The sequence below is a fragment of the Hippocampus zosterae genome, chromosome 2 (genome assembly GCF_025434085.1).
Source record: "Hippocampus zosterae strain Florida chromosome 2, ASM2543408v3, whole genome shotgun sequence".
NCBI lineage: Eukaryota > Metazoa > Chordata > Actinopteri > Syngnathiformes > Syngnathidae > Hippocampus > Hippocampus zosterae.
Window position 1 is genome coordinate 33,023,743 of NC_067452.1, and position 24,624 is coordinate 33,048,366.

The 24,624-nt window shown below is 43.5% G+C and overlaps 2 protein-coding genes across 6 annotated transcripts in view; one reads left to right on the plus strand and one right to left on the minus strand.

Moving 5' to 3' along the window:
- Positions 1-10,334, minus strand: klhl17 (kelch-like family member 17). Of its 4 annotated transcripts, none has more exons than XM_052059795.1 (13): positions 10,191-10,334; positions 8,266-8,432; positions 7,934-8,198; positions 5,993-6,114; positions 5,680-5,901; positions 4,758-4,874; positions 4,458-4,671; positions 4,233-4,377; positions 2,819-2,986; positions 2,628-2,716; positions 2,437-2,510; positions 2,157-2,338; positions 1-360 (listed from the first exon to the last, which is right to left on the minus strand). In XM_052059795.1, exons 3-13 carry the CDS (start codon positions 8,145-8,147, stop codon positions 132-134), a joined length of 1,776 nt encoding a protein of 591 aa, XP_051915755.1. In that variant the 5' UTR covers positions 8,148-8,198; positions 8,266-8,432; positions 10,191-10,334; the 3' UTR covers positions 1-131. The 4 variants fall into 4 exon arrangements, with proteins under 4 accessions (XP_051915755.1, XP_051915753.1, XP_051915754.1 ...); XM_052059793.1 differs by lacking the exon at positions 10,191-10,334 and adding an exon at positions 9,512-9,972; XM_052059794.1 differs by lacking the exon at positions 10,191-10,334 and adding an exon at positions 9,512-9,972 and having other exon boundaries at positions 8,266-8,465.
- Positions 10,021-24,624, plus strand: part of noc2l (NOC2-like nucleolar associated transcriptional repressor) — an 18,116-nt gene continuing 3,512 nt past the window's right edge. Inside the window, exons 1-16 of one of the 2 annotated variants that reach the window (XM_052059759.1) lie at positions 10,021-10,043; positions 10,977-11,105; positions 11,182-11,365; positions 11,446-11,686; positions 12,372-12,462; positions 12,563-12,641; positions 12,792-12,902; positions 13,066-13,179; positions 13,264-13,452; positions 14,113-14,252; positions 14,386-14,497; positions 18,312-18,425; positions 20,370-20,471; positions 21,047-21,190; positions 24,142-24,255; positions 24,453-24,588. In XM_052059759.1, the coding sequence (XP_051915719.1) occupies positions 11,195-11,365; positions 11,446-11,686; positions 12,372-12,462; positions 12,563-12,641; positions 12,792-12,902; positions 13,066-13,179; positions 13,264-13,452; positions 14,113-14,252; positions 14,386-14,497; positions 18,312-18,425; positions 20,370-20,471; positions 21,047-21,190; positions 24,142-24,255; positions 24,453-24,588 (1,858 nt within the window). In that variant the 5' untranslated portion in view covers positions 10,021-10,043; positions 10,977-11,105; positions 11,182-11,194. Of the gene's footprint in view, positions 10,044-10,423; positions 10,652-10,976; positions 11,106-11,181; positions 11,366-11,445; positions 11,687-12,371; positions 12,463-12,562; positions 12,642-12,791; positions 12,903-13,065; positions 13,180-13,263; positions 13,453-14,112; positions 14,253-14,385; positions 14,498-18,311; positions 18,426-20,369; positions 20,472-21,046; positions 21,191-24,141; positions 24,256-24,452; positions 24,589-24,624 lie in introns of those variants that run through there. The other variant, XM_052059758.1, reaches the window with a different exon arrangement.

Consider the following 24,624-nt stretch of genomic DNA (forward strand, 5'->3'; position numbering starts at 1 on the left):
ACACCCCCTCCACACACACACACACCTCATCTTCATCTTGCTCCCTCTCAAAATGAGCAGTTACGTCTCTTCCCAGAACCAGTCTGGGGTGTAGCAGCGGCGGCTGAAGTCAGCCAAGCGATGACCCCGTGTCAAAGGCTCGTGGAGGACACGGACAGCGTGGGCGAGGACGGCGGCGGGAAGTTGAGCAGTTCCAGCACAGCCACGCCTACGCTGCTGCGGCGGGTGAACATACAGGAGGCCGCCACCCATTTGTTGCTTCGCGGGTTGTACTTCTCGATGGAGTTGAGACTGGAGCTGCCGTCGTTGCCTCCCACGGCGTACAGCCAGCCATCCATCGCCACCAAGTCGTGAGTGCTCCTGTGATGGGCAAACAAAACAAACCAAAAGGTAAATCCCAAGATATTTGCCGGGGATAGGAACGGAGTCCTGCCACAGATGAAAAACTGAGATCAATTGGTGCCCCAAAATTTTCATAATTGCTTGTATTAATAGTGTAAACTGTAAATGTACTGTTCGCCCCCGGGCCTGTGTGGGTTTTCTTCGGGTACTCTGGTTTCCTCCCACATTCCAAAAACATGCATGGCAGGCTTTTTGAACACGCCAAAAATGTCCCTATGTGTGAGTGTGAGCGTGAATGGTTCTTTGTCTCTGTGTGCCCTGCGATTGGCTGGCAACCGGTTCAGGGTGTCCCCCGCCTACTGCCCGAAGACAGCTGGGATAGGCTCCAGCACCCCCCGTGACCCGTGTGAGGATAAAGCGGATTGGAAAATGGATGGATGGATACCGCTTTTGTGTTGCACAGTGAAATAGTTTTGGCAACGGGCAGAGGGACTGTGATGTCTGTGCCCCCTTCAGGTGGATGCCTGGCTGAAACTTTGTAGACTACCGGTAGATTTTATTTGTACTAAAAATCTGATTCTTAACCCTTACATGCACCCTGTAACCTGATAACACTATAAACTATCCACTGGAGTAACCGCTGTCCCTTAAAGGGTTCAACATTATTCAAAAAATGCTCTTCTCATGAAGTGTTGGTAAAACCAGCTGCCATTTTTGTGTTAAGCAGAGTTGTTGGCGGACGTTGAATGTCAGCAATAAAGTAACTTGTAATTGAACTCCGTTACTTTCAATAGCAATGAATCAATTAAGAACCTAAATCGCTTTTTGAAAATAACCGTGGCGACGCTGTTGTTGGATAGACACAGGAAAACTCCTTGCAACTCTCACACAAACCCTTAAAAAAAAAAAAAATAGACCGACTTTTTTTTTTTTTTGCTTCTCGACACATATTGACAATGTGTGTTTGGGTCAGGAGACAGATTAGAGGTCAGCACAAGGGGACATTACTTCAACTGTTAAATTGAGCCCAGCAACTGGATAATAAAAGCACTTCACGCCATGGTTTATTCATGGCGCTGCACTTGCTCCCACCACATTCTGACTCACACAAAGGCAAGAGGGTGTCTGAGCGTGTGCGTGCGTGTTGTGTGTCGAGGGGGTTGAGCGATTGAGCTGACACATCCACAAATCCAAGACGGTTCAATCGCCAAAGCCCGCTGCTCGATGCTGATCCGCTGCATCTATATTTGGTTGAGAGCATGCGCAGGATCATCACACATCAAACAAGTGGGGGACAATCTTAAGTTTTACTGTATAGCTTTCAGAGAAAATCCCCAAATGAAATTTCCAAATAATGTCATTGTATGATAATACAATGACATTGTAGTCATGATATTGTGTTTTATCCATCCATCCATTCATTTTCCGATCTGCTTTATCCTCACAAAGGTCGCTGGAGCCTATCCCAGCTGTCTTTCGGGCAGTCGGCGGGGGACAATTTAGCCAATCGCAGGGCACATAGAGACGAACAACCGTCCGCGCTCACACTCACAGCGAGCGACAATTTAGAGTGTTCAATCAGCCTGCCGTGCATGGTTTTGGAATGTGGGAGGGAACCGGAGTACCCGGAGAAAACCCACCCAGGCCCGGGGCAGAACATGCAAACTGCACACAGGAAGGCCGGAGCCGGGATCGAACCCACGACCACCACACTAGGCCTTTGTCAGGTAGTTTTATTTGTTTATTGATTTTTAATCAAGGGTATTGCATCCTGCTTTTTGCTGTACTACTGCAAGTTGTGCCGGCCGACAAACCTGCGGATGTTCATGGCAGACACTCCCTCCCACGTGTTGGTCTTGGGGTTGAACCTTTCCACTGAGTTCAGGCAGCTGGTGCCGTCATTACCTCCTGCGACATACAGCATGCCGTCCAGGACGGCCACGCCGGCACTGCTGCGTCGACTCAGCATATTGGCAATGGGTGTCCATGTGCTGCTCTGCTCATCCGATCCAACAATTCAGAAACGGTCATGAATCAAAATTCAGCCCTCAAAGCAAAGATTTTCCACGTCATAGCAAAAAGCAGAAAATGCACCTGAGGATCGTACTTCTCCACCGTTGCAAGATGCGAGGAACTGTCGTAACCACCTACCGCATACAAGTTGCCATCTGGAGGGGGAAAGAAAGCGAAAAGTATCAAAATGCATCCTTCAACATTTGAGCTTCAGTCCAGCTTGATGCTATACATTATAAATGTGAAAAATTCCGAGTAACACGAGTCGCTACCTAGAGTTGCGACTCTAACGTATCTCCTGCGTGTGCTCATGGCAGCAATTGAGGTCCATGTGCCGGTCAGAGGATCAAAACGCTCTGCGCTGTAAAGAATATGCAAAGATCTCTTTGAATATGTCTTAAAACGACAATCAAAACAAACATTCTAGTACTGTATAACAGTGTTTGTGTGTCTCTGCGTGTACCTATTGAGACAGGAAGCTCCATCATAACCCCCCGCTGCATACAACAATCCATGCAAGACCGCCACACCCAAACAGCTCCGCCGCGTTCCCATGGAAACCTCAGGCTGCCAGGAGTTAGTGATGGGGTCATATGACTCCACAGTTGCCAGATCCGAGGTCCCATCATACCTGAATGACATGTGGACCAATGAACAGGAGTGTTTTTTTATGTTGAGCAGTGGTTCTAAAACTTTTTTTCAATTATGTGGAATATTTTTGTTTAGCCAAGTGCCCCAAAATGAGTGCAGAGCATTTTTGGATGGGGAAAAAAAAAACTTGAAGCAGAGTGTTGTGCAATCAATGTCTGATTTCTTTCAACTTTGAACTTTAAAACTCAATTTTTAGTGGCATCGCTAGAACCATTTGGAAAGACTGTAAATAGAGGGGGGGAAAAAAAAGAAATAATTAACTTAATTATAGATTTGTCCGCATGAAAATAATTATCAACATAAAGTGTACACCTCTGGGATCACAGTACGGTCAGTTATGGTGGCAGGGAGGCAGCTGCTCTGATCGAGCTCTCGCTCTCTTTTTGATTTATTATTATTTTTTTTTGCAATAATGCTACTTTTTAAATATATTTTTAAATCTCACATACCGCCTGAAGTGCTTACACGAACACAGTGCTATTTTTCTCAACAGCCCAAGTCTAGCGCAAAGTTCAGTCTAACTGCGTGCATGGTTAGAGTTTTCTTTCTTTTGTTATCATCCGAATTGTGTGTTTGCGCCGCTGTGGAAGTGAACACAGCTAACTTGATTCCTAGCCAATTGAAGTGGTTAAATTCAGCCCAGGTGAGGTGTGTGGTAACCATGGTGTAAGCAGAGTAGAGTCGTTCCCTGCAGTCTATGCAGGAGATCGATGCACGGCAACGTACGTTTATAAGGAACTGCAAGATCTCCACTGGTGGATGATATGAAGTTGGCACCTGTCAAGTTGTCACTTGGAAACCAGTTTATAGCTCTGATTGTCTGTCTGTGAGCGGCTATTTAAAATGCAATGTAATGGCAGAAAGGATGAATTTGGAGAGCACTTCTGCCTCACTGTCAGAAGTTCTGGGTTCGACTCTCGGCTCGGGCCTTTGTTTTCCCCATGCATGTGTGGGGTTTCTCAACTTCTGCCCTCATTCTAAAAACAAGGATATTAGGTTAATTGAAGTCTCTAAATGACCCACCCATTGGTGTGACTGTGAGTGATTCTCTTTATGTGCACTGCTACGACGCTTCTTGCCCAAAGTCAGGTGGCTGAGGCTGCAGCACACCCGAGGCAATGAAAATACAGTAATTAGCGGTCGAAAATTCATGAATGTATGCTGAAGTGATAAGATGTGTGTACCAGCGAAGTTAGGCGTATATGTCTAGCACTGTTGTCACTCACCCGCCAACAGCATACAGTCTGTTCCCAATGGCTGCCACGCCCACCCGGGCCCGACGAGTGGACATGGATGCCACCATGTGCCAGCGGTCTGTCCTGGTATCATATGCTTCGCAGTCTCCATGAATAGCAAACAGGCTGCCTCCACCTTGAACACACACACACACACAATTCTAACTGGACTATTGTGGCCATTTTATAGTCGTTTGACATGAGTTTGTCACGAACCAACAGCAAAGAGGACGGGACTGGCGCCCTCGCAGCGACGAGGTCGCGTCCGGCTGTTACTGAGCACGCCTCTCTGTTCGGGCATCAGGTGATACTTCAGAGCCTCGATCAGCAGGTCCTTGCACTCCGAGTGGTGACGCACCAGCAGCTCTGTGTCCACATTGCTCATCAGGAAGTCTCGCCTCAGCAGTGGCAGCCGCACGCACTTCATCAACTGACGGCACAGTAGCACTGTTTCGGTGAGTTGACATTTAAGAGCGTAGTCAGAAATCATCTCAGGTGAGACAAAATGCGTCCTACCCATGGAACGTGTTGCCGACGCCCATCTATGTCATGTTTCACCCAGCTCAGAACAGCCCGGTACACTTCCTCTTCAGATGGTACGTTCAGGTTGTCACTGGAAATCAAATCCAGCACCTGCGAGGAAAGGATAAAGCGTCAAATGGAATGATTAAATTTAAAAAAAAATTGTTGTACACCTTATCGAAGACTATTAACATACACTATATTGTGATTTTTCGTTCCACAATATTAAAAATTGTTTCTGGTTTTGACCGTTAAAAAAAAAAAAAGTGGAATTCTGTTGACAGATGATTGCTTGAAAAGTAAAAACCCAAAACGTTGTCAAATATTTGCAGTGGACACAGATAGTTTACACACCCCTGTTCAATTGAGAGAAAAGTATGAGGGGGCAAACCCAGAGGAGTAGAAAAAAAACATACACAAAATGTTACAATGTGGTTGCACAAGTGTGCACACCCTCTTATAACTGCGGATGTGGCTCTGTTCAGAATTACACAATCATATTCAAAGTCATTGTAAAGGGAAGTCAGCACACCCCTGCCACCATTTAAAACAGCTCGGATTAACCCCAATTAATGTCCAGCTGTTGTCGTAAGCTTTTCCTTACATGTTTTTATTTTCAAGAAGATGCTTGAAGGTTTTGTGCTCACGGTGACTGCTATTTGGAACTGCTCGTCATTCCCTCCACCTTGACTCAGGTCCCAGATCTAATTTTGCACATATACTTGAGGAGGACATTTAAGAGTTCAAACATTGCGGAAGAAAAACTGATGCCTTTTGCAAGGCAATCGTTCTGTCGGTTCAATAGAAAATCCAGACTGGGAATGATGACTTTTAGAGATGGAAACCATTCAGCAGTGAACAGTTGATGAACAAGCTGTCGCAACTCATTTGGATGCACTACTAAACCTGCACCCACCTGTTTCAATGGCAGCAGCATGAACTCCTCTGTCTTGGACACCTCCACAAAGTGTTGCAGGACATACTTGTGCGCCGACTTGAGAAGGTCGCTGCAGGAGTGTGTGTCAGCAAAGCCTCGGATGCCCAGGCAGTTCGAGGGGTCCAGCTGGCTGAGGAGGAACTTGCAGCAGGCGTCTCGCACCCCGTTGAGTTGCAGCAGGCTAGCCGCTGGAAGCAACGTCTGAGGAAGGATTGTAGGTGGAAGTAGCCCCTGGGTATTCAATGCATATTGAAGATTGATTGATTGATTGGCGATCTAATCTGTAGGTTACCTGAACGTTACCCTCCCCGACCACGATCTCCGCTGTGTAAGTGTACTGAATGAGCTGCTCCAACGCTTGGGGGTCAATATCATGTAACGTCACGTGGGTCTGACGACTCTCTGACATCTCATCTACATAAGAGACAGAATAAGAGTAGTTAGCATCAATCCATTTTCTGGACCACTTATTCAATGCAGGTCACAGGAAAGCCGGCGCAAGATGGCTTTAGATGGTGAGAGGCAGGGGATAAGCAACATTTAGGGAGCCACATTCTCACCCAGTACATTTTTGCTGTGAACAAGCAGTTCTAACCCAGTCAGTGTTGGCCAGATCTATTGATTCAGATGAGACTACTTTCGTGTATGGACTGAAGCTCATTTGGCGCCATTTTTAGAATACAATAACAAATATACAACCAAACTTTTTACCCAATAGGAAAATGATATTACCACTGCTGTATTTTTGCATTAAATGCATTGCATCACGCAAACAACTACCGGAAAATAACACATAGAGGGGACCAATTTCAGAATGGTAGGACAGTTCAAAAAGTTGACTAGTGTCAATTTGGAGGTTTGCTCAGAGACACAATAACAGTGCTCAGCTGCTTGAATCTATTTTTTCATTTGAGGACCAATCTGCCCCAAATTAATAACTCATTCATGTAATTAGTATTATTATGATCAAAATTACTAAATTATTATCAAAATTACTGAAACAAAAATTGACAAAATATATTTTTTTTTAAATGTTAACTAAAGGAAACCACATTTTACATTTTTGAAAACTAACTCCAACTAGGGCGGCCCGGTAGTCCAGCGGTTAGCACGTCGGCTTCACAGTGCAGAGGTACCGGGTTCAATTCCAGCTCCGGCCTCCCTGTGTGGAGTTTGCATGTTCTCCCCGGGCCTGCGTGGGTTTTCTCCGGGTGCTCCGGTTTCCTCCCACATTCCAAAAATATGCATGGCAGGCTGATTGAACACTCTGAATCGTCCCTAGGTGTGAGTGTGAGCGCGGATGGTTGTTCGTCTCTGTGTGCCCTGCGATTGGCTGGCAACCGATTCAGGGTGTGCCCCGCTTACTGCCCGGAGACAGCTGGGATAGGCTCCAGCACCCCCCGCGACCCTAGTGAGGATCAAGCGGTTAGGAAGATGAATGAATGAATGAATAACTCCAACTAACTAAATCTAATTCGAATTACAAGGAAATTTTTCCTCACTTTCATCTTCATCGATTCATTTCACATGTGAACTTTCGAGTTTTACTTTAAATGCATTTATTTCAGAATTACTGTATAGCCGTACAGAAGAAGGAAGGTCGAACGGTTGTTCAGGAATTTTAGTTTAGGTTATAACACAAAACGTGCAGTCGATACATACAAAAAAAATTCTAACTAATAATGAAGGTAAAACATACTAAACTAAAACAAAGCATTTTCTATTTTTTTTAAATTGACAAATGTGCTCAAAACTAAATTAACTAAATCTAGAAAAATGAAATGAATATGAAAATGAAAAGTGAAAAAAAAAGAAAACCCTGGCTGTCAGGTGGCGCAAGGCCAATCTATACTTTTCAAACAACAGTGGCACTGGCACTGATAAGGCAAAAAAACAAAACAGACAATGAAAATGGGCTCATTAGTGACTGGGTAAGACTAGATGAGGCTTGGTGTCTGGAAGTCTGGAGGCATTTTATAAGGACAATGGTCTTGCATGGAGAGGAAATGTGAGACACGCACCTACACCGACCACCTGTGCCCCAGACAGGAAGAGGAGGCAGTGAAACAATGATGCTTAAAATGCATTAGGTAATGTTTACTGCACACATACTGTTTTGACATGAAACTGCAAATCTGAAACTATCCCGAGACAAATTAAAGGACATTGACTGCACAAAGAAACAGAGTTGCAGGCCGCTTTTAGGGGACAATGTGACCTGTGCTGAACTTACTGGTAAACATGGCGTGGAAGTAAGGGCTGCAAGAAGCCAGCACCACTTTGTGCGCCTTGATTTCTTTGTTGGAGACGTGCAGCACAATATCGCACAGCAGCCCGCGCTGTCGCATCCTGTTCATGGACACGAAGGAGTCGTGGTAGTGGCGCTTGGAGTTGTGCGAGATGCTGTGGCCGTCGCGGTTCAGCAGCTGCATGCCTCCCTCCATCATGGCGCCGGGTGCGTCGGTCACCGGCTCGGGCCTGTGCCGCACTCTGGCCAACTGAAAGAGTGATTGTCATTGCCTATAAAACTACAGGATAAAATATCCTTTGTCATCAGTCTTCCACCTGAAAGAGCTTAGTTCATCAGCAGGTGGTATGACAGGTGTCCAGAGCAATCACGGTTCTTTGTGCTACTGCTGTATTTCTCATGGTGACAGCTGTGACAGGACTCCTCTCAGCACAACAGAGATCCAATCATTAATTGCAGGCTGGCAGGGCACTTGGTGTCAACGCTGATTAAAGCCCAAAGCAGCAAAACATCAGGTCTATAATGCAGTTTACAGTATGTAGATTATTACTTGAAGAATAATTGGATATGAGAAGGGTGTAGCTTAACAATGACTTTTAACTCAACATTTTTGTTTTGGTAAATAGTTACACTGCATGAAACAATTCAAACCAGATACATATCAATCAAATAACTAAGAATTTGAGCTGCAATAGCTTATTGAACCAACATGACAATTAATTAGGTACATTATATCTGAAAAGCTACGAAGATCTCTTTGAAAAAAATGTATTTTTGCAATGTGAATAATTTGATTGAAACTGTCAGATTCATCATTGCAGTTTTTGTGGATTATGTCAAACTGCAAATGATATTGATGCAGTTTCATTTTAACACTCTGATGTCACGAAATAATGTTGCCAAATTAGAAGCACCTTTGCAGTGGTGCAGTTCTGCACCACTGCAAACTATAAAACTTGTAATGGCTCTTTGATGGTGTCAATCAAATGTGGCAGATTTTCTTATACAGGTACACTGCTTGCATGGGATCTCATTATTTGAGGTGTCCCAATGGGTGTTTGTTAGTAGGTGGGAGATTTGGGGTGAATTGAAAACTAAAATAAAAACATAAACATCACACAATCTTTGTGAAAAAGTCGATTTTTTTCCTTCTGTCAAACACACTATAACCCCACGCCCCACCCACACACACACACCGAATATGACAACCTCTGTGTCTTAAACCACTACCGTTGAGTGCCATATAGCATGTCGTGAATTTTTAGGCATGAAACGCGGCGCATAATCCCAGCAACCCACACCATCGCCACCACACACACACACATACAAATGATGATCATAATCATGCTCTGCTGGTCGGGACAATATTTAATGTCCACGGAGTTTGTCTTCGATACTTAAGCATTCATCCACAAAGCTCCGAGAGCCTACACTAATTATTGGCAACGTAAACACAGTATTGGGTAACAACGCAAGTATAATTTTATGAATGCAAATTTTTCCAACCTGGCCCGTCATTATCCATAGACAACATTAGCAAACACAGAGATATTGTCTCTTTACCGGTAGCTTTGTTGCGGTTATGTTTGCAATTCTTGTTCCTCCCGAAATGATGGAAGATGAGCCTTTAGTTGTCGCAGTCAGGATGGTTTGGAAATCGGCTGCAGGGAAGCTATCTGTCCATATTCGTCATAGGAAATATTCAAGAAAAAAATGCCTGTTTTGTGTCTTGTATACGTTTGACGTCATGCACAAAAAAAGTATGGGCGCCACCTTGGGTCTGTTAAGGTGGAAAAAGGCAGATCACCTAAATGCACGATACGATTCAAAGTGAAGAACCAAGATTTTTGTGGACGATTAGGCTAAAATGACACTTGAAGGCAGATTTCTTTTTGCATAAAATACTTACTACACGTTTTTAAAAGACCACCGCGTATGTTAAACTTTAGTCGTGATGCTTGAATACTATTCGTAATTAACATATACAACCTTAAAAGTTCGCCTCCGACTCCGAGTGCGGAAGTAAATTTGAATGATGCGACTGCGCTTGCGCGAAAGGCCGGGCTTCTTTTCAGGAATCATGATTGGTCAAGGTGTAATTTGGTTTGTTTGAGTTGTTTTTATTTTATTTTATTTTTTGGGGGGGGGGTCATCAACTATGATTTTTGCCAGTGAAAGTTAAATAAATCCCACCACTGTTGGTGGTTATTCTGTCTCTTATTCATGCGATGCGTGTACTCACCAGCAGCCGCTTTTGGCGTGACAGTCACGAAGCGTTTTTGTTCGTGCACTTTCCCAGCTTTGTGCAAGAAAATGACAAGTAAACAAAAGAATACAGCTGTTTCGATGCCAGTCTCTTGGATGTAGATATGATTCGATTTAAAGCTCATATGTAGCGTCACGACACAACTCGAAAATACTGTGATTCTCGTGCGCCCCGAGCGTTTTATTTTTATTTTTTATTTTAGAATACACTAACGACACATTGTAAACATATTTCACTGCTGATAAATGTAGCACCTATGGTTTTTCAACGACTGTACATATCTGAGGTAATCACGTGCTAATTTTTAAAGCTCTTAAACAAAAATATATGAGAAAGCCTCAGTAGTTGTCCATGAAACATAAAATCAACAGAACCCGGTGCATTATGGGTGAAGGAAGTTCGGCGTCACATGTTGAAAACAGCATGGCAGGGAAACGGTGCGTGTTATTTTTCCGATGTATATTTATTTGTAAAAGTTTGTCATACATCTCTTTGCCATTCTTAGGATAATACTGGATGTTATATTTTGGCATTAATATTGGATGTTATGTTTTGCCAATGTTGGACACTGAAATAGAGTTACTTTAACATGACTGATGTGCTAGCTTGAAGGAGTCTTGCTAGCGGTTGCTATCAACAATCAATCGGACGTGTTATCTATACTGCATATGAAATGTACCGACCCTGCTTCTTTTTGATGATGATACTTGAACTATTGTCCCTCCGTATACGGATGTGATTATAGAGATGTGTTTGTCGTAGAAAACTAGAGGACCTCAGTTTCGATGAGTTCTTGCGGTATGGATTGGATTCAGATGATGAAGCGGAGACTAAAGACAAATCCCCCAAGCAAAATGGACAGAAGAAAAAGGACAACAGGAAAGATAATAAGTAATGACCCTACTTGTTGATTCAAATGTATTAATCCAAACGCTGTCCTAAAACAATGCATTTCCCCCCTAATTAGGGATGAAGTGAAGATGGGGAAAGCGTCCCAGCACAAGAACCAGTTGTCCAGATTAAAAAATAAAGATCCAGAGTTTTACAAGTTTCTGCAGGAAAATGACAAGAACCTCCTGAATTTTGATGACACGGATAGCTCTGAGGATGAGGAAGAGGACAATTACCACAGACTGCCATCTACGTTGGAGGTGGGACTGACACCAGTGTTTAAAATCTGTTGTCAGGTCATAAATTATTCCCCAACTATAAAATCATCCTTTACATTTAGGAGGCCAGCGATGAAGAGGAGGTTGAGGTGGAGGGTGCTCAAAAGGCTTCTAAGAAATCCAAGAAGACAGACGAGGCCATTAAAATCACCGAAAAAATGATCCGCGATTGGAAAGCTTCCCTAAAAAAGGGACCTTCCTCCCGCCTCCTCAGAGAAATCACCCAAGCCTTCAAGGCTGCCGTTGCTACGACTAAGGGTGATGGAGCTACCCAATGCAAGTACAAGGTGGATGAGAGTTCAGGTAAGAACCACTCATTTTGTGTGGTGATATTGTAATATTATTAGCATTGTAACTCCGGGTTTAAGGACTAATCTAGCTCGGGGTTGAACTGCAAGCAAAATGATTATGAATACATAGTTTGGAAGATCACTCAAGACATTGCAAAAATGTCATCAAATGCTGTGACTCGTATCGCTAAGGCAAATTCATCGCTAAGGCAAATTCAATTTGGACTCATAGTCCTTATTCATGGCTAAGATGTATGCTGCAGTGCTGCCTCTGTGTTTTAGTCAAAACGGCAAGACTGCAGAGTTATTGACATTTTGCAAACATCTTTAAGCAAATCAAACTACATGAGCCCATATTCTCACGCCACCCCTCCCACTCCACCTTCATGGTGACTTCAAGTAGCAAGCCATTTGTTTCTGTCAGGGTCAGCCACCTAATTGGGGATAACGTGGAGGACCAGCCAATAAAAAAATGAAACCAAATACCACTGTTCCAGCAGGTGGCGCCAAATTAATGCATGGACATCTCGGCAAGACAATCAGTTAGCGAAGGCTTGGTTCCAAAACTAATCTGTGAACATGTGAGTTTGTGAATGTTGAACAGCCAGTAGGTGGTAGCTCAATGTTATCTTCCAACTGCCTTTGGTCTGCTTTTATTGGTGTAACAGTAATGTCATAATTTTTCCCCAACTCTGCAGTTTTTAATTCCCTGGTCCTCTTCTGCATCAGAGACATGCACGGTGCTTTCCAGCAGATGCTCAATTTAAAGGCAGATGCAGACTCAAAACGGTAGTCTGGGAGTTTCTAATCTGCTAAATTCTACGCCTCTGCATATTTCAGGGCTGATGGAAACAAATCATTGACTTTCTTCTGTTGCTGTTGCTTGTAGGCTGGTACTACCACAAACTAGTCCGAAATGGCAGAAGAACCAAGTAGACATCAAGATGTATCTCAGTGGCGTTATTCAGGTTGGTTTGCTGCCATTATTGTGTGATCTAGAGTACAGAGAAACAGCTGATCAATTCAGAAGTTGTGCCTATTCTGTGACTTGCCTGTGTTCTCTGCAGCTTTACAAAAAACACTTGCGTTCTCTTTTCATTGATGCTCTCCATCCACAGTTGCTATCCGGTCTAACAGAGGCCACAGTCATCAGCGCTGTCCTGCGACACGCCAATCAACTCGTCCCTTATTTTCTTTGTCTTCCCAAACAGTGTCGGCACCTGCTTAAGGTAGGATTGTTTCCAGATGGAGGGTAGCATCACGGTACTTTGTTAATCTCTAAAAGGAAATGAACAAAAAAATCACCTCTGCCAGCATCGCACAAAGCTCGATTATTCCGGTGTCATAGTTTTAATGTTTTTGTTCATCCACGTCACGTTTGCCTGTTTTCAGCAATTGATAAAGCAATGGAGCACTGGAGAGGAGACATGTCGGGTCCTTGCCTTTTTGGGCCTCAACAAAATCTGCAGACACAAGCAAGAAAACTACCTTGTCCCCATTTTGAAGGTGAGTAACAAAAAGACAGATTGAGATGTTATCTCAGCGTGGATTAATGTCAAGAAATAAAATGTCACTTTGTCCTCCTCCCAGCAAATGTACATTTCGTATGTGCAAAACTGCAAGTTCACGTCCCCCAATGCGCTGCCCATGATCAACTTCATGCAGCGCACCCTAACGGAGATGTACGCCCAGGACACGCAGGCCACTTACCAGCATGCCTTTGTCTACATCCGACAGCTCGCCATCCACCTAAGGAATGCCATGACCATGAATAAAACGGTTGGTCTCCCATCATGTGAAAGGGTTTAGGAGGGCAGACTACCAAAGCAAAGGAGAATTTGAAATGTAATCCTCAAAAGAATGGGATTCAGAATTCACATGCATTTTTTGTTGTTGTCCACTCTGAGGTTGCATTTGCTCCATCAATATGTTATCACTCATCTCAGTTTTTTTTTTAAATAAAACGTCATCACTGTGGGTTAAGTCATCCTAAATCTTTAACCAATGGCAAGTCAACCCTCCTAAAACCAGAGGAAAGTCATTGACACAAAAGGCATGATTTAAGAACGCCAGTCAGGAGTCTTGCCTGGTAGCAACGTCTAGTTCATGCTTGAATTTTAATTTGAAGACATGTTGAATTACAAGGTCTCAGTGTTTGGAAATGATTTAAGCCAGTGGTTTTCAAAAGGGGTGGGGGGTGGGGTGTCCGCACACCTAAATTGGGGTTCTGCAAAAATAATTTGCAATTAATTATGTTGGATATATATTTGTGAAATGTAATATATTTCATATTACTAGTTTCATTGAATTTGAGAGGAATGAGTTTCTTACACACACACACACACACACACAGAAGCAACAGCCATAACGGTCTCAGAACATTGTCATTAAGAGAGTTGAGAAGGGCTTTTTGAAACTCTGCCTTTGTCTGTTCCTTAGGAAACATACCAGTCAGTGTACAACTGGCAGTACGTCCACTGTCTCTACCTGTGGTGTCGTGTCCTCGGCACCCTGCACCCCAGTGACGTCCTTCACCCTCTCATCTATCCACTGTGCCAAGTTATCATTGGTACCATCAAGTAAGTACTTCGAGTTTACCGCAGGAATGTTGTCCAATGTTCTCCTTTTTCAAGACTGCAGAAAAAAAATGTTGCTGTATGTTTCACCACCAGCAGGTGGCGACGATGATCACTGTGTTGTGTCCCTCAACAGGTTGGTCCCCACGGCAAGATATTATCCTCTGAGGATGCATTGTTGCAGAGCTCTCACACAACTATCATGCAGTACCAATACATTTGTGCCGGTTCTTCCTTTCCTCGTCGAGGTGAGATTCCATGCTACCGTATTTGTCCTCTTCAAATACAGTATATCTATGTGGCCAAAGTTGCCTACAGCTTCCGTACTTTTTTTCATCTCGTTTTTCTCCAGTGATCCTGAAATGTACTTTTTTTTAACACCTAAAAATAAGGCGCCAGTATGTGGGGATTTTGACCATTCAAGATAAATGTAGACAAGAAGGGCGAGTGCCTTTTGTTGAGGGGTGGTTCTCAGAAAATGTGGTCCAGGAATGCAATACGAGAGCCCCAAAATAAACTTGTTCAAAACCAGGTCACATTGATATATGCGTTAAATCAAACCTTCCTTCGGTGTGCTCTGAATAAATAAAGGTAGTTTACGCACCGCTGTGTTCGCAAGAGATTGTTAAATGTTGTGGTCCATTGTTTTTTATTGAATTGGTACCTTTGCACCAAGCACTGACCACTCAAGTAAAAAAATAAATAAATAATAATGTCACTTGAAGAGCTTCATGAATTTCATACAAAGATATTCAGCTGACGAATTGTGCATTGAAAATCAACTCTGAATGGTGAATATTTTTTTATCTCAGTGGGTGTCATTTACATAGCGTTACTTTGGAGACACGGTAGATACCTTCTAATAATCAGTGTCCGCATGCCTGCAGCGGAATTTTGAGCCGTTACAATCCTGGTGACTTGGTCGGTTCCACGCTTGTATAGCTAGAGAACCCAGTTTTCTGTAGGCTTTCAAAAATATGTCAAAGTGATCAAAAATGGCTGCCACCGGCTCTCCCGATTTGAGAAAAACGGCTGGCGTTGAATGAGTTAGTGTGGAAGACAACCAGTGGCGGGTGTCTGTCCTTAGGCGAGTGTGCTTGTGAGCAACAGGAAAGCTTTGTTGCCTTAAATCGTGCGTCACTAACTGACAACTTACTCACAGCGTCGGGTGTTGTGCTTGGTCTGAGGGAAGAGAGTGCTTTTTGCTGCCAGCAACGACTAAACTTCCCCCTATAGCAGTGGTCTTTGTGTGGGTTTGTGCGTGTAGCAGTTTGACAAAAGCGATAAAGTCGCGGTTGTGGTTCACACTCTGGTCTCAGCCCACTGCGCAGACCACATCCTGTCTGCCTCTGCCCTACTCCACACACCCCGTTCTTACCCGTACTTTCATGCAGAGGCCATGCCCCATTTAGCTAACTCTCCTCCTTCTCCTCAGAACTACATCCCCGACATCAAAACCATTTGTGATGCTCATTTTTCCGTCTGCTTTTACTCATTTATGGTTCCTTTTGTTCAAGGTAAGCTGAGGTGCGCTGCTATTGATTTAATTAGGGCAGCAGTGGCAGAACCCCAACCCCCGCCACCCCCGCCCCATCCGCTGCTGTGTCTGTATGCGTTCTTGCCTCACCATAGGGGTGTATAAGTTGAAGCTTTCGCATCAGCAGTGTGTGCACGCTGGCGTGTGTGTGCATGTATGTATGCATGCATCAGGGTTGGTCCATGCTGTCCCACTTCCCCGTGCCCCCCCCCCCTTCCCTCAGACCGCCACCACATCCTCTGTTTATCGAGACAGCAGCGGCCAGCGACGCCGTTCTGCTTCGCACACACTGAGCACATTAACGACCACACAGGCGCACAGAACCACACAATGATAAGCGGGTGTCAGAAATAGCTTCAAACACGTACACAGCACATTTTCACGTGCGCGCCATGAGCAGAAGGCGAAAGCATGTGGACGAAAAGTCGATGCGCTGCCTGGAATGTTCTCTCACTGCTGAAGAATGTGCTGCATGACCGTGGCGCAAAGTCGGGAAATGAATGTTAGGCTGTACTCAAGCAGCGGGATATTTTAGTCTCTATTGTTCTGTATTAGTAAACACATTAAACCGATCATGGTTTTGATGATTTCATCAACTACTTTTTTTTTTTTTTAAATCTTATCCATCCATCAATCTCCTCTACCACTTATCCTCATTGCCGTCTTGCAGGTGTGCTGATATGCTGTACCAGCTGCCATCTGGCGGGAGTGATAGCCAGTCGATTGCAGAACACATATAGACAAAAACACTTACATTCACACCAAAGAACGATTCTGTCTTGTTTTTGGAACGTGGGAGGAAACGGAGGACTTCCAGAAAAACCTATCCTAACTCCACCCCGCAAAACCGGTGCCCAGATTCGTACCTCAGACATCGGAACTGTGAAGTTGCTCTGTTAACTACTTGCTCACTGTACAGCCTTGATTTAATACCTAAAGGGGAAATTAAATTTACGATTATACTAAAGTCTCACCTGATAGGACGCCAAATTGAATGTAGGTCGATGCTGAAACATCCAAACTGTTGTTAAATGATTACCTTTTTTTTGTATTCTACCATTTGAATCTCGTAAAATGTTCACTTTATTCTTGTCATAGTAAAACTTGATGGTTTTATTTATAACGTCAGTCCACCGCTTCCAGCTTTGCTTGGTTGTTCACATTGCGGTGTGTGAGTACCCTTTCAAACCAAATAATAGTTAACATTTTGAAACCAGTCGACTAGTACAGTATTTCATATTTTGAAAACGGTGGTATCCATTGATGTACACTCTTCTATACAAATGTCTACTCTATGAAACCATAGTTCTCTATTTTTCATATTTGGAAAGCTTCCACAGCGTTCTAGGCCTTGTAATACAATGTGTTTCCACCAAGCGATATGCACTTCATTTGATTTTTCCATAATATAGTTTGTAACTTTGATCTGGTTTGCAATTTATACGTTATGTAAATAACGTGACATCATTGCGGTAACAATGGCGGGCATGCAGTGTTTTGTTATTTCTTCCTGTAATGTGGCCATTGGACAATTTCTGGTCTGGCTTCACACTTTGTAAGTGTCATATCACTATCCCCTTTGAAATTGCAGTTAAAACCCTCACTTTTTTCCATTGTCGCAGTTCTATTTAAATGGCATTAACGTTGAATCGGGGAGCAAAGTTAACCCTGCCATTTTTCGCCTTCAAGGGTAGTGTGATGGACGCAAGAGGCGGGACGGCGCCTGCCTGCCTGTAAGGGAATTCCATCAGATAAATAAGTTCAACACCCAACACTCATTTCTCCCGCCTTGTTGTGCTTTGTGTCTCTGGTGTAAAACAGGCCAACGCAAGTGTTTTGGGGCAGGTGAACTTTTGATGAATTTAAAAAAAAATGAATGTGCCATTCTGAAATTAACTGGATTTGTGGAAACAGGGTTATATTGTCAATCTAAAATTTTCAGCAACCCTGCGGCCTAGGACACTCTTGTGCAAAATGGTTTGCGTAGCGCTGATCCGGGACTCTTGTTTTGCCCGGCACCACGTAAAGATGGACACCAAAATCGGGCTGCAGCTGCTGTTCTTTAACTATGTAGCTCAAAGCTCAGTCTTAAGTGGTGCCCGAGTAAAATGCCGCAGTAAACGCTGCTTGGCACTGACTTTCCAACAACGTTACGATTGGATTACATCACATGAAAGGTGCCTCTTTCCCCACTCCTCAGGGCGAACAATTGCAGTCGAAACAAAAATCAACTTATTTAAGCTTAGACAGTAAAAAGCTCAACTCAACTAAACCAGAAATAATGAAAATCCAACACAGGTTTCTTGCCAAACATTAACAGGAGAAAACATTGAAAACAAAATGCCTGCCCACCCCTATAGCAACCCGGATGGCATTTTTAAAAAAATTTAAATAATTGTGGCATTTGAACAGTTGAGTAAACTGGTAGACAATTTAGAACGATCCGAACGTCCACGGTGGCATTCTTGTCCACGATGACGTTGAAGCTGCCGGCTCACAATTCCTGTTCCTGCTTTCCTTCACAGATCTTTCAGCAGGTGGACTTTAACAAGAAACCAGGACGGATGAGTAAGAGGCCCATTAACTTTGCCGTCATCCTGAAGCTGAACAAAGTCAACCTGATGGAGAAAGCTTACAGGGTAACTAACGCTTTGAAAAAAGGCTCCGTGAACATCACCATCAACGATAACAGCAACTTTTAAATAGTGGAGGGGTAGGGAACCCCACTTCCCCGAGAGCCATATCCTGCCTGTTTTAGGGCTCTCCCTACTCCAACGCACCTGATTCAATGAGTCCTGAACGTTTCAGGCTTCTACAGAGCTTGCTGCCGAGCTGATCATTTGAATCAAGGGCATTGGAGTAGGGAGGGATCGAAAGCAGACCAGACATGGCTCTTGAGGAACCGACGTTTCCCACCCCTGAAATAGAGGAAACTCGGAGAATAGCGCAGAAAGTTTTTTAAAAAAAATGTTTTGTTTGCAAATTGTGAAGAAAATCCTGCTGAATATGTTAAGTGTTCATTTGTCTATGAATTTTAAGTATGGATTTGTGTTATTTAGGAGACTTCCAAATTTATTTGAGTCATTTAAAAAAGAGAGTTCATTTTTGATGTGTAACATTCAAACCCATGTCATACTGAGCGGCACAAAGACATTTTGATCATCTTATAATGTCTTTGGGACCATTACAACTATTCAAGAACGTCTTTGCAATGTTGAACGAACCCTGACGGTGTTCGAGCCGTGCGCTCACACTCACAAACCTTCGCTGCTGAGTGAGATATGGGCTGTAAGAAGATTGATTTCAAATGCAAACAGCTGTACATGCATAGTATAAGATAGGTTGTCGCATTGGTGTAAACCGAAGGGCACAGATGGCCACAGTTGGACATGTGCATCTGATTTTTGTTGCACGGAGAAAGAGCAGCTGATCCTGATGAGTCATTCAGGCCTTGTCTAAAGTTGCTTTCATGTTACACATCTGACACCCTGTGCCGAGTCTGTGTGTGCGTGTGTTTGCGCACATCACGGGATTGAGCACTCAAAGCCCTCCTTCCAGGCCTCTAAATCTGCCCCAAAAGGCACCACACTTAGTGCTGCAGCCAAGAGGAGTGCAGCGTGGGCCTCTGGGATTATTTCCCCCATTGTTTCTCATGGTCACCTGACGCACAAACTCATGTCTGTCGTCTCTTCCTGAATGTTTAGACGTAAACCCAGACCATGCCTCTTAACGAATTTCGTTTGCATCTTGGTAAAGTAGGTTTTCAATGAAAAGGGAAAAAAATGTTGAATTTGTGATATGAAAAACGCATTCAATGAATGGCATATTTTAAAAGTTTTCATATGTAAGGCGCACTGCATTATAAGGCACGTAGAATAGAAGCTACCACATGGGGTGCAGTTTTGCTACGCATCCACTAGATGGAGCTAAGCTAAAGGGAATACAATATAATATGATTCCAGCTTTATTTATATAGAGCCTTCTCAACCGCTGCAGGTGTAACAATGAAAACTGGTCATAGACATGAAACATATAAATACAAATGGCATTACAAAACAATGAAAGACAAAAGTTATGAAGACAGTTGCTTCAACAAACAGGCACACAAACCTCGTGGGCTCACATCAACAAGAGGCTAAGTATCCTGAGACGTCTTGCTTGTTTCTTTCGTTTAGTCACTAGTTAACTATTCTTTTGGTATTATCTCTGTTTCATAATGGCAGCGCGGAGCTCACAAAGTATTCAAGTGTGTCTTGGTAAATGCTCACGTCAGTTCGTGTCAGGCAAAAGAACCCTTTTGGTTCCATTTGGTTCCTGCTAATAATCACCACTAGATGGCATCGGAGCACGACCAAGGAAACAACTCAACGAGGAATATAAAGAGACTGTACACCATTTATAAGGCACATCGGATTTTAGGACGCACTGTCGGCTTTTGGGAAAATTGAATGCTTTTAGGTGCGCCTTTATAGTACGGAAAATCCGGTTAGATTATTTCGTGTGGAAACTACGTGCACGACACAGAAGCACATCTAATGTATGAAACGTTTTTTTTTTCTTTGTTTGGTTTTACCCTGCCATAGGATGGATTGATCGACCAGCTCTATGACTTGATGCTGGAATATTTCCACACTCAGGCCAGCTCCATCGGCTTCCCAGAGCTCGCTCTGCCCACCGTCTTTCAGGTAAGGCGCACTAATCACTACTGTGGTCGTCACCAAGTCTCTGTAACCTCTGCTGAGATGTTGAACTCCGTTCAAGGAAATGTGCACTTTTCGTGTTGGAAGAACATGGCAAATGTTCAGCTATTGAAGGGATTTTTCCAAAACAATGGTGACTAATTTGATTACCTCAGTAGGATGACTTTGTTGCCTTGCCTTTTTCCGTGCCACTGTTTTGTGTCGAGTAGACCACACAAGCACAAAATCAGCACTTTTCGACCTCCTTTGTGTGATGGTATTTCACAATGCAAGAAGCGGGAGTGAAGTTTAACGCAAGATGCGCACGCGCACAAACTCTGGATAGCAACGACACTTTTAATTGTGCTTTCATCCGTTCGTCTATTGGGATTCATGAGAAAAAAAAGTAAGATGTATTTTACCTTGTCAGTAGTGGACACCTCAATTATATTTTTATTTCAACAAAATAATAATCATGCTCAGGTGCTGCCTATCATTAAAAAAAAAATGGATCCAGCAAGCCGTGTCCAAGTGCTGTTTTTCCTCACCACCCCCAACAAAAACCCTTTTCCCTCTTCCAGCTGAAAGTGTTCCTGAAAGAATGCAAAGTGGCCAATTACTGCAAGTCAGTGCGCCAGCTTCTTGAGAAGGTGCAAGAGAACAGCAACCACATCACAGCAAAACGACAAAACGCCACCTTTGGAGTGGCCGATTCTAGCGCTGTGGTGAGTGGAGACCAGAGGGCTGTAAAAAATATTCCGTTTTACTTATGATTGGTGGTGTTTTGCTTTATTGTGATTAGATGTTCTTAGAAACATATTTCAAGACAGCTTTTTAACGTATTCAGTACTAGCCAATTCAAGACCAAGTCTGAAAAGACATTTAAAAACGTCTTTGGGAGTGAATGAATTAACATTGTTTTTTTTTTAGTGTCGGCGTGGTTGAACATCACACAAAAAAGTTATACAGACATTAATGCATATCTTATTACCAGAATCCACCCAGAATGATTGAAAGAGCCAGAATACCGTGGAATCTTCCAGTTTGACCAGAATCCATCGTGACTGCAATATGATTAACTTTTAAACCAAAATTATCCATTGAGATGAACAATATTTAGAGTGATTTGTTTTCAGAGCTGATCCTATCAGCATCATGAAACCTTTATGAACTACACGGAATTAATTTAGTAGTAGTCTAGCATTAATTTCAAGTAACTGTGAAGTATTAATCAAATTTGGGGCAACCTCTATCTGATTAAGAGAGAGAAAAAAACCCAACACTGAACATATGCAAAGAAGTCAACCAGTAAGGTCGTGTGATAGAGAATGTGAAATCCACTTTGGTTGAGACATCCGTGGATCATTTCCTGACTAACATGACGATGAAACACAATCATGCTGTCAATCCTTTAATACTGAAATAAATGAGGTCCTGTGGGGTCCGCAGGCAGCTTGCGTAATATGCAGATGTCACACGTGGTTTGAATTCCAAAAAATGTTGTGGTTATAACTTCGGAGCACCATGCATTTTTTTCCACCATGATTTTGGTTGAACTCAACAAATTCCAAATGTTAGGATGGTTCAAACAAAGAAATAGCCGGGCACGTTTCTTCTCCCACTGTGAAGTCTCGCTGAGGCACGATTTTGCTTTGAAGGGATGTACCGTACGTTTGAATGCACAAAAGTTTTGTGGGAGCTTGCTTATTGCTCGCAACAGGTGCTGCAAAGAAGTCGTACTTTTAGCGCTTTGAACTCAGTTTTCAGATGCGTCACATCGGGCCTGTCAAGGACACGCATTGTTATGCAATATTCAGAGGATAACCTGGATCAGCGAAGTAAGCCTTCTGGTTTTCCAGGATATCTGACTCAAGATTCACGACGGGATAAGAGGTCCCATCTTTCCATTGTCGGCCCTCGGTTTGCCATCAATCGCAGTGCCAGATTTGTGACACAGTTACGCAAATTCAATGGCTGTGTTATTTATTTATTTTTTTGCTTGTCAGAAATTATCAGCGGCCTCAAATATAGTCACCGAGAGACGGTCTCAGTGTTTTTTAAGTAGACGAGGCAATAAGATGTGTAAACGCATCAGTCTGCTAAATGAACAGACAGCTTGGCTCCTGCAGCGGTCTCAACGCCGCCGCCGCCACTGCTGTCTCATTGGATGCTGTCACCGTGGCATCCACTTCCTGTCAACAGAGTAGTGGTGGAGGTGTCCCTGCAGGCACGGGAAAGCGGACGTCACCCCGCCGCCGCCGCTGCTGCTGCTGTGCAAAAGGCCACGGCCCCCTTCTGGCCACCAGCCCCCTCAGCTGCTATTGCCACTCGAGCTCGGCGGAGATCCAACGTAATTAGTGATTCAAGACTGTTGTCTCTATCATGGTGTTTTATTTGTTAGTAACAGGGATAAATACGGAACTTGGATTTCTGTCGACAACCGTTATGGCCCACCATTAGTGAATTTAAGGTGTTGAGTTACTCGACTATTTAATCCGCACATCCATTTTCTGACCTGCATATCCTCAAAAGAGTCGCGGGGCGTGCCGGAGCCTATCCCAACTGTCTTCAGGCAGTAGGCGGGGGGACACCCTGAACCGGTTGCCAGCCAATCGCAGGGCACACGGAAACGAACAACCATGCGCGCTCACACTCACACCTAAGGACAACTTGGAGTGTTCCATTAACTTGCCAGAAATGTTTTTGGAATGCGGGAGGAAACCGGAGTACCCGGAGAAAACCCACGCAGGCACGGGGAGAACATGCAAACTCTGCAGCCGGTATCGAACCCTGCTGCACCTCTCCGCAGTGAGGCCGACGAGCTAAGCAGTCGACCACCGGGCCCGCCTGTACTACTTTATTTATTTGATTTTTTTAAATTTATGACAAATCTTCACTAACTACTAACTGTAAAACTGCAATTTTATTTTGCAATTTTCACTGCACTGCGTAATTAGTCACAAACAAAGGATCTGCATGTGCGCGTTTTTTCTTTCCAGAAAAGGAGATATGAGAAGAAATGTATTGAGGGGAAAAAATGTTGAAAGGAAGTTATCGCGAAGAAGCAGGCTTAACTTTTTAGCAGAAAGGACTCCAGTGGTGTCCCAAGTACTTTTGTATGACGTTAGCAATAGTCGGAAAAGATCACCTGCAGCCATCAGGGAGACTAAAGCAGAAGTGTTGTTTGTTTGTGATTTTCTTTAGCAATATTTTGTCTTTTTTTGTTGTTGTCTGTTTGTTCATTGCCCTTACTTTAAGACTTTGACGATATCTTATTGTCACGACAAAGACGTTCTTTTGTGGTGTGCGTTACAAAGGACGTTGTAGATTGATAACGCTAGCTTCTTGAGCTAGCCCAACTAGCCAACACGGTGTGTAGTATTTTAACATTTTCATACAGTGTGAGAGATTGTTTTTAGCTTTAAGTGTTTTTCGTTTTAAACTTGAGTGGTCGCGTTAGATCATTCGCCATTGAAGATATTCTTCCCAATATACTAGATCTCAGTGGGAAATTTGGGTTTGGAAAGTTCATCAAATCGAAGTTCGACAAGCGTCATAGAGCCGATCGCCGTCTAATTTTGAAGTTCCCCTCTATCTCGAATGCCTCTGTGCTCTTTATTGATTTCGTCTGTAAAATAAATGGAGATGAGCTGTTTTGATCTTCCGCTATCCTCAGGCGGCATGGGAGAAGGAGACCGCGAAGGAGGGAACTCCTCTCAGCAAATACTACATCCAATGGAAGAAGTTGAGGGAGAAGGAAATTCTGTTGGAGATCTCTGGCAAAGAAAGGGTAAATATCCAACACAGCACAAACTCCCCCCCCCCCCCCCCCCCACATCTCAAAAATCAATTCAGGCCTTTTTGTAGCCACGTGGCTGGCAATCTTGCCCAGTGTTAATCATATAAAGAAACATTCTTTCTATTATATGACTAAAATGCAAAAAATTAAATAAAAAAGGCCCTAACACTGTTTTCTGCTTTGTCAAGATGGAAGATCTGAATTTGCCAGAGATTAAGCGTAAGAAGATTCAGGAGAAGAAAGCAGAGGACAAAAAGGAGTTCAAGGGCTTGTTTGAAAGCGACTCTGAAGATGATGATGACGATACAGGACTCAAAATTAAAGGTGAGGCATTCATGTAGAAATGTAGCTTGGCCGGTG

Bases quoted from the DNA above. Each gene is read 5' to 3' on its own strand.
- klhl17 (XM_052059795.1), bottom strand. From the start codon at position 8,147: ATGATGGAGGGAGGCATGCAGCTGCTGAACCGCGACGGCCACAGCATC. The intron at 2,987-4,232 runs GTGAGTGACAAC...CATGTCATTCAG, and splicing joins AGACTGTATGCTGTTGGCGG to GTATGATGGGACCTCGGATC. The intron at 2,511-2,627 runs GTAGCGACTCGT...TTCCCCCTCCAG, and splicing joins CGTTAGAGTCGCAACTCTAG to ATGGCAACTTGTATGCGGTA.